Here is an 8,950-nt window from a genome sequence, read left to right as displayed (position 1 = left end):
GTGTGCATGTGTCGTCTATCTTCAAGTTGTTTCCAACATATGGGGACCCTAAGGCTTATCATTGAGTTTTCTTGGCAAGATTTGTTGAGAGGAGGTTTGCTATTGCTTTCCCCTGAGGCTGAGAGCATGTGACTTGCCTAAGGTCACCCAATGAGTTTCATGGCCAAGAGGTAATCGGACCCTGGTCTCCAGAGTCATATTCTGATGCTCGGACCACTACACCACACTGGCTCCTTTATGATACATTCATATATAAGGAACCCTAGAGGTGCAGTGGTTAAATACTGGTGCTGCAGCCATAACACTGTAAGTTCGATTCTAGAGGAGGGCTCCAAGGTCCATTCAGCCTTTCATCCTTTTGTAGGGTGGTAAAATGAGTACCCGGCTTGTTGAGGGCAATTGGCTTACAGATTGTAAACCACTTAGGTGGTGCTAGTTCACTGATAGCTGATTAGCTTATGGGCGCAGGACAAGGTGTTGGTTGTTACTTTTAAAGCCCTGCATGGCTTGGGCCTAGGTTACCTGCGGGAACACCTCTCTCCATATAATCTGCCCCGCACTCTCAGAACGTCTGGGAAGCTTTTATTACAGACATTCCCGACTATACAAGATATGAATCCTGACTCTGGTTTGGCTACCATATTTGCCTTGTATTGCATTATACTATATCGTACTATTGTATTATGAGGGCTAATTTTATGAAAATTTTAATGCTGGAAGTTTTATATGCTCTGTATGTACTTTATCTGTTATGATCCTGCCTCGATCTGTAGGGAGAGGCAGGAAATAGAAATAATAAATTATTATTATTATTATTATTATTATTAGGGGTATAAAATGTACTTGCTATTGCTATTTGCTATACACACATATGTGCGTGCACGCACACTATAGTCAAGTTGGTAAAATATATTTGCTTTTAAATTTTAATATATACATTATGTTGTATGAAACAAAATGTTTTATTTTCTTTATTTACTGGTCAGGCAGTACTAAAATAGTGAGGAAAGGATTTGTGGGATGTCTCCGAGATGTATTATTGAAAATGATGCACCATCCATATGAAATCTGGAAGCCTTTAGAATGGAAGGAAGCAGTGGAGAAATTGAATGTTTACCACAGCTGGGAAGGGTGTCCCAGTGTGCTTACAAATGGAGCACATTTTCTTGGGAAAGGTATAGAATTGTTTGAAATACAACCTGTGCTTTTAACTTTATTGACTTTAATAAAATCATCTTGTTCCTCCTCCTCCTCCTCATCTGTCCTACATTAGCAACACAAAGCAGGTATTAAAATGTTAAAATACAATCTATGCAAACAGTCAAATTAGCACAAAAATCTCAACATTTCTGTGGCTCAAAAAGCTTTCTTGAACATATAAAAAGGACATGGCGAGAGCTCTTGTGATGTGGCTATATACACACCTACCATAATGTCTGAAGGATAACCATAATATACCTTCCCATACTGTTGACCCTTGCTATTGCTATAACCTGGCACTTTTTTGGTCCATATGTGCCATACCTGTGATTCCTTACCTTTATCCATGCAAAGGACTTCAGTTTTTCCATTCTTTCCAGTCTAGCAGATGATGTCACAGTAATGTTCATTGGACTGAATCATCATTATGCCATGCATATATCATTATTCTACCTGCACTACTGTTTAATTCAGTTTAATGGCAAGATTGTGTTAGGCTAATGAAGTCACAGAGGCTTCAATGTGCACAGTGTATTTCTCAAAGGAAGTTCTGACTCTCTGCATGTTGCAGCTAGAGTAGACCCATTAAGTTGATAGTTGATAGTTATGTTGATAGTTATGTCCACTATCAATTGATAGTTCAATAGTTATGATAGTTATGTACACTCTATTCAGTGGGTCTACTTTAGTTGAAATCAGGAACTGGATTTCCATGCAAGGACTAGTTCGCTCATTTCAGTATTGAAGACGTCTGGAAACTTGATGGGGAAACTTTCTATGTTTTGTTAACTCATTGGAGCATTATGACTTCAGCATATGTTGAATCACATGCAACACCTAGACCTAAGATTGTCAAAGCTTTTCCATCTCAAAAGAGAGTTTTGCATTTATTTTGACCAATAAGAGAGAATCATTCACACATGTGTCCATGAATTCAGTTCTATTTAATTTCATTCTCTTTTATACAGTCTTAGCAACTGCATTATAATATTGTTTGACTTTTTCCTCTCTCTCTTCCCTTTGTTTTTAAGGTTTCCTAGAACTCCATTCAAGCACTTTTCATGGTGGTCTGGACACTGAGATTTCCTTTATATTTAAAACAGATCAGCTGAATGGATTACTTCTTTTCATTTACAACAAAAATGGACCTGATTACATTGCTGTAGGTTCCACGTTTTTGTTCCCAGAAGGGTGTTGTATGAATTGCTATGTGCAAAAGTAGAGTCAGTTCCATTTATGCAGGAAATGGTCTGTATGACAAATTATATGAGAGATGCCCATTGCTGTTTGATTTCATTGTTTGTATCTGGAAGTTGAGGTAACATCTTTTCTTTCTCCCAATGTGGTGCACAGAAGCCTAATAATAGCAGTACTTTAATGAATCAGCTGTATATCCATAAAGACTGTTCATTAGGTCTTCAGGTTTTTTTCTTTAGGTATAGTAATATGTCCATAACCTCTATGACCTAATCTACTTTCCTGTATAGTTTTATAGCTAGGAAGAATAGTATTGTATTGATTTTTGTCTTCTGCCATCTCACTAATGTATTTCACTGTTGGGCAATCTGGTTTCTCTGCCTTTATACAACCATGGGATCACAGATTATTAGAAGCTGATGTTGTCTGAATAGACCATCGATTAATATTTAATATTTCTCAAGCACTAATATTCAAAAGTTGCATGGTCTCTGCCCAGAGGGTTACAATCTAAGTCCTAAACATATTGGCCCTTAATCATGATATGTTTGAGAATAGAAAAAGCGGCACAACTCTCCACTTCTTTTCAATACAAATTAATACTCTGACAGTGCTATTCGGTTTTGGCCTAACTGATCACTCATTGAGGTGGTGGATTTTTCAGCTTTTTTCTCTAGTCTTCTTGTAGGTACATCATGAAGTAAATAAGTGCTCTTATTTCTGGCAGCTTTGATGGTATTTATGTGCTTAACAGACAAAGTACAGGAACACCATATGTATATCTTAAGCAGGGAGAAACAGATTACTCTCATTCAGGTATTTCAATATTATATGAATCCACTCTTCCAGAATTTGGGTCTAAACATGAAAATTTTAAGAATTCATTTCAGAATTAGAACATATCACATTTGCCAGATCATTCTTCTGCTCCCACTGCCCATTTCTCACTTCTTGGTGGATCTGTTGCTGAGATTTGAGCAAGAGTACATTTTATTAGTGGGCAAGTAATGAAACTGAAGTGAAATTCAAGATGAATGCAGCCTTGAATGTGCTTTTTTCATGTTGAATGTTTTCACATTTTGCATTAGTAATTCAGCTCTGATGAATATTTTAAAATATAATGGTATCTTAGCAATTGTTTAATTGTAAGGTGACAGCTTTAAGTACCAGTATGTTATGTTCAAGGTTTTTCTTCCCATATCATAGTGTCTTTAAGAAAATATTGGTATCTAACGTCATTCATAACTTGGAATGTTAAAAAAAATGCAACCCCATTGCCTTCATCCACTCTTGAAATCCCTTTCTTTCTTCTATTTTTTCCCCAAAATATGAATGTTTATTTTTTCATAACTTGTCTATTCACTAATGTGAACCGTATGCCCAAATTCTGGCATGTCCAAACTCTGATGGTCATGTCACTGAAACACCCAGTTTATTTATCTTTTCCAAACTGCAAATGAACCATTAGATGACTATTATGGTGTACAGACCAATAATCTATCTGGGAAAAGCAATGATGGGGGAGCAGCTGCTGTAAGAATACTTTTAATTACTGGCACTTGGAGTACATTTGATAAAGAAGTCCTGTTTTGACTTGTAGTGTTAGGTTAGCCAGTGCAGGCTAAGATAGAACATTTGTCATTAAGTATTTCTTGGATGAAAAAATAGGGTTCCAGACACTCAGGAATCCTGGTTAGGAAGAGTAACACAGTGGTAAGAATTCTGTGCATTTTTGTCCATTATTTGGACATCACAAAAGGTGTCAAAGCCATCTGGAAAAAGGTTTTCCCTCGTGTGTATTTCTGTCCAGAATAATTTCTGGAAACACTTTAGGATGTGTGAACACCAGGCAAGAACTGTGATGTAATAAATGTTTTGTCTCCAGTGGGGAGAAAGCTAGAAATTATTCATCCTTGCTTGAAAGGATGAAATAGCCACCTGTTTACCCCCAAGATAGCCCTTCTTCTGCAAGATATCTATTGTACTTTTCTTTCCAGTTCACAGAGGCTTTGCATTTGTATGGACAATGCTGGCTGTAACTGGAGAGATACATGGAATAACAGCATACAGCACATTTTCTTTTTGAGAGGTTTCCCCTCACAGTGCCATTTGTTGTGAATTATTATATTATTTTATTATGTGCAGCCAGTTTCTTCCCTTAACGGATCATAACAGATGGGATTATATGGTCTTTCTTGAGAAATAACACTACAGTCTCATTGGAAAGGAGAGTGTGACAGCTCAATGACTGCTTTTGTATAGCTCCTGTCTTTGAATTCAGAAGATGAAAGGACAATGGGGGTGGGGGACCCTGGGCCAGGACTGAGTTGACAACTGGAAACACATGTTTTAGCAGTTGGGGTCATTTTAACAAAAATGTGGTTCTATCTGGCTATCTAGTAATATGATTTTATATTGACATATAAGATGGTGATATATGCTAAACAATTGTTTCTTTAAGAACAAGATACATATCTTAAGTTGCCCTCTTTACTTCACATAATAAGATTTTGCCATGGATGCTGAAATGCCTGGGATTCCCCCCCCCCCCCCCAATAGCCTTATTAATCTTTTTTGTCTCATAAAGAACCTTATTTAAATGCCATTGCCACCCTGAGCTAGACAATTTAGATTCTCAAAATATATTTACCACTGCATCTCAAAGAAGACACTTTGCTGACTATTTAAATTGTGGCAGCAGTTTAACTGGAAAATTGATATTTTGATAATGCATGCTTGTATTAGATGAATTGACTCATATATCTACCTCCATCCCATTTTTTTTAAAAAAAATCATTACTTAGACATTTATAAAAATAAGCTGGAATTGTTGGATCAATAAGTATTTTTTATATTTAAAATTCAGATTACACATCCAGTTGAAGTTATTTTAAGGAGGTCTGAGGTATCTTCCTCAATAGTCTCCTATAAATCTTAATAATAAAACTGGAAAATTCTTCTTTTTCTATTTCTACCAGTTAGGCAAATCTTAATAATTGCCACCTGTTCATTGCATGAGCATTAAAAATAAAAAGCATGATGCTGCCAATCTTTTAAGTTCTGGATATAGATTGACATCAATGAGAGAAACTAAGCAAGAAATTAATATTTCTGTTGAAAAAAGTTTCAGAGTGGTTCTCTTTGATTAGATCATGCTTACAATTTAAAAACTGTTTAGGACTGATAATGAAGTTGTTTTATTCCTGAAGGAACACACATCTTTTCCCTTTTATAAAGGGCCAGCAAATTTCAAATCTTATGGTAAAATAAATTGCCTGGTCATAAACATGCTGCAAGACTCCATTTTGTTATACAGTTTTCAGTAAGTATTTTGCTGCATGAAATATCTGACTCAACTGAGGAGCCATCCCATAGTCTCTGTGATCCTGACTCAGGTGTGACAAAACCTTTATGACCTAGGTTGATTCTACCTTCATCCTCAGATGGAGCCCAGTCACTAACCTTTTGCCAGTATCCTTAAGTATATAAGTGCTAAGATCCAAGTGTCTCCATAAACCAATTTCAATATTTTAGGTAGCATGTTTTCTCATCTGTCTAGTTTCTAACAATCACTTCAGTCAAAGACAGCAACTATAAAACAAATAGCAACTTTTATTGAGAAACATACAGAAATAAAAATATCTTACTTGGCTTAACTTCAAGCTCAATATAGTTACATTAAGATCTAACACTTGGCAAGCTCTAGTCACTCTTTGCCTAACTCCCTTCCTCTAGCCATACATCTCCTCAGCTATCCCAACTCTTTTCTCCCTGCTGTCTTACTAAAACCAGCAACTAGACCCTCAAATGGATGTTTCTTTTAAAAAAATTTCCCCTCTCACCAACAGTCCCCTCCCATCAAACACAATAGGGTTGGGTTTTGTTCTTCCTCTGTTGTGTGTTGTCTTTCAACCAGCTATTGAACTGCACTTCACCCAAAATAGCCAGCTCCTAAAGCCACTTGGTCACACCAGGGTCCATAGAATTTTATGTATCTCCCTTCCTATGGAGCAGAGGGGAAGAAGGCCATCAGAAGCCTTCTTCTTCCAGCTGTGGATAACTCTGTCATCATTCCTCCTCCACTACTGGGGCTCTGACCACAGTAGGTACTGAGAATGTGGCTATGGATGGGCATGGCATTAAACACTTCATGGGAAGGGCTGCCTTTGCTTGCCCCCAATGAAATAGAGGCCAGAGTTTTATGTCTGGCACTTGATGCTGTCTGTGGTGGAGATGAGTCAGGAGCTATTTAAGCTCCTTCCACCCTGCTTGCATCCTCTTTGGTGGTGATCTCAAGCTACTCTCCCACCTTCAGTGCAGTATGGGCATTGCTGGTCACTTCAGGGTATGGATTTTTCCTTATTTATTTTATTTTATTGTTGCCTACCCTATATTGCATATTGGGATTTTGACAATTTGCTTGGGGTGGTGTCATTAAGTAGGCAGTCACCTGACAGTTAGTTGGGAGAAAGAAGTAAGAGTTACAGTGAAGTTATAGTTTATTTTGGCACTAGAGCTCTCTTGACAGAGAAGGCTAAATGACTCACAAAACCAATGTTCCCTAGCATTGAGCCAAGGCAGTTAAAGTGGTCTCAAACTGGATTATTTCTGTAGTGTGCTTAGGACCTATGGCTGATAACTAGGGTAATAATGTCACTTGTTTATTAGCATTTCCTGTTTTGTGGAACCAGTATAGCCACTAAAACATTGATGAATAATGTTTTGGTAGACTTTGCACGTACAGAATTGCTTAAATTCATACTAGATGTTTGCATTTTGTGTTTTGCTTTTTTTCCCCCTTTTGCTGTCACCAGACTCTCTTTTGTATTTAACCATACTCTGCAGGCAGAACTCAAAAGTGGGATCCTTTCTTTTCGGCTGAAAAATGGCATTGTTTCTACCCGCGTGAATCTCTGGTTAGGCTTGTCCTATTGTGATGGAAAGTGGAATACAATTCTTTTGAAAAAAGAAGGAGCCATCGTTTCAGCAAGTATGAATAAACTGATAGAACATGTGGTGGAACCTGATTTAGAACAGTTGTTTGTAAACTCTCCAGTCTACATTGGAGGAATCCCAGATGAGGTCCAGAATGTCTTTAAGGAGCTGGGATTAGAAGAAGGTGTGTTACTATAAAATGCTGGGGGACTGTAACATGTCAATAGTATATATTGTGTGTGTATGTGTATAGTAGCATATAGATGTAAGGCCTGCATGGGGCAAACAAAACAGTAAAATCCACATTTGTACATTCTTTTGGGAACAGAAATCTCCTCTTAGGTGGCAGCATCCTATGGAATCCTGGGATTTGTGGTTTAGGAAAGAATATTTAAAATTGGCAGCCAGAGAGTTCTAGTACTTCACCAAACTACAAACCCCAAGATTCTATAGGATGCAGCTATGGCAATTAAAATGGAATCATTTTAGGTTAGGTGGGCGGGGGGGGGGGTGTGTGGCCTTGGTACATAGGAACACCGTGTCCCTCACCAGGAACCACATCCGACAGACCTCCTATATCGAGTGTATTTACCTGACCCTAAAGGCTAGGGACAGTCTAGGGATTCTGTTAGTGTATCGGCCACCCCGTGCATTAGCGGACTCCCTTAACGAGCTGACACAGCTGGTCGCTGAGCTGATGTTGGAGACGCCCAGGCTTCTTGTCCTGGGTGACTTCAACATCTCCCTCACGGCCAGCCATGTTCCATCCGGTGCGGCTCGGGAATTCATGGAGACCATGGCGGCCATGGGCCTGTCCCAGCTGATACAGGGTCCCACGCATTGTGCGGGTAATACTCTCGATTTGGTCTTCTGTTCAGATGCGGAGAATCCGTGGGTGGAAATAGTTAATGTTTCCCCCCCGTCATGGACGGATCATTTCCTGGTAGAGGTGAAAATCAAGGCCTCTACCCAGATTCCCCCCGGGGGTGGTGGACCAGTTAGGATGGTCCACCCTCGAAGGCTGATGGAACCTGAGAGGTTCCGAGAAGCCTTAGAGGGGCTCACGGTTGGAAATGACGGCGACTCTGTTGATGCCCTCACCGGTATCTGGAATACCGGCCTTTCCAGGGCTATACACAGGATCGCTCCCAAGCGCCCTCTCAGGCCTGCTTCCAAACGTAAGCCCTGGTATACGGAAGATCTCCGGGCGAGGAAGCGGGTTCTGTGACGGCTAGAGTACCGTTGGCGGAAACACCTTTGCTTAGACGACAAGGCTCTCCTAGACCAACTGTTAGAGGACTACGGAGAGGCAATACGAGCAACAAAGAATTCGTTCTATGGTGCTCGTATTGCGTCCGCTGAGTCGCGTCCGGCAGAGTTGTTCAGGGTGGTCAGGGAGCTAACTCAGCTCCCTCCCACCCTGAACCAGATCCTTGAACCTTCTAAGGCCTGCTGTGACTTGTTTAACGACTTTTTTGCGGATAAAACCTCTCGTATAAGCGAAGGTCTGAACGCCGACACTTTAGCAGAACCTAGGGTAGAAGTGTCCAGAGCCTCCGTGGACTATGTTAAACTGGATCAGTTTGAGTTGGTGAGTACCGAGGATGTGGACAAGATC

General features: G+C 39.6%; 1 protein-coding gene across 1 annotated transcript in view; it reads left to right on the top strand.

Moving 5' to 3' along the window:
* The window catches only part of USH2A (usherin), a 665,459-nt gene that overhangs the window by 244,038 nt on the left and 412,471 nt on the right, over positions 1-8,950 (top strand). The window contains 3 exon segments of the mRNA XM_042475774.1: positions 987-1,175; positions 2,232-2,366; positions 7,247-7,516. Coding sequence (XP_042331708.1) covers positions 987-1,175; positions 2,232-2,366; positions 7,247-7,516 — 594 coding nt within the window.

This window comes from Sceloporus undulatus, chromosome 1, assembly GCF_019175285.1.
Source record: "Sceloporus undulatus isolate JIND9_A2432 ecotype Alabama chromosome 1, SceUnd_v1.1, whole genome shotgun sequence".
Taxonomy (NCBI): Eukaryota; Metazoa; Chordata; class Lepidosauria; order Squamata; family Phrynosomatidae; genus Sceloporus; species Sceloporus undulatus.
This window is presented reverse-complemented; position numbering and strand designations above follow the sequence as displayed.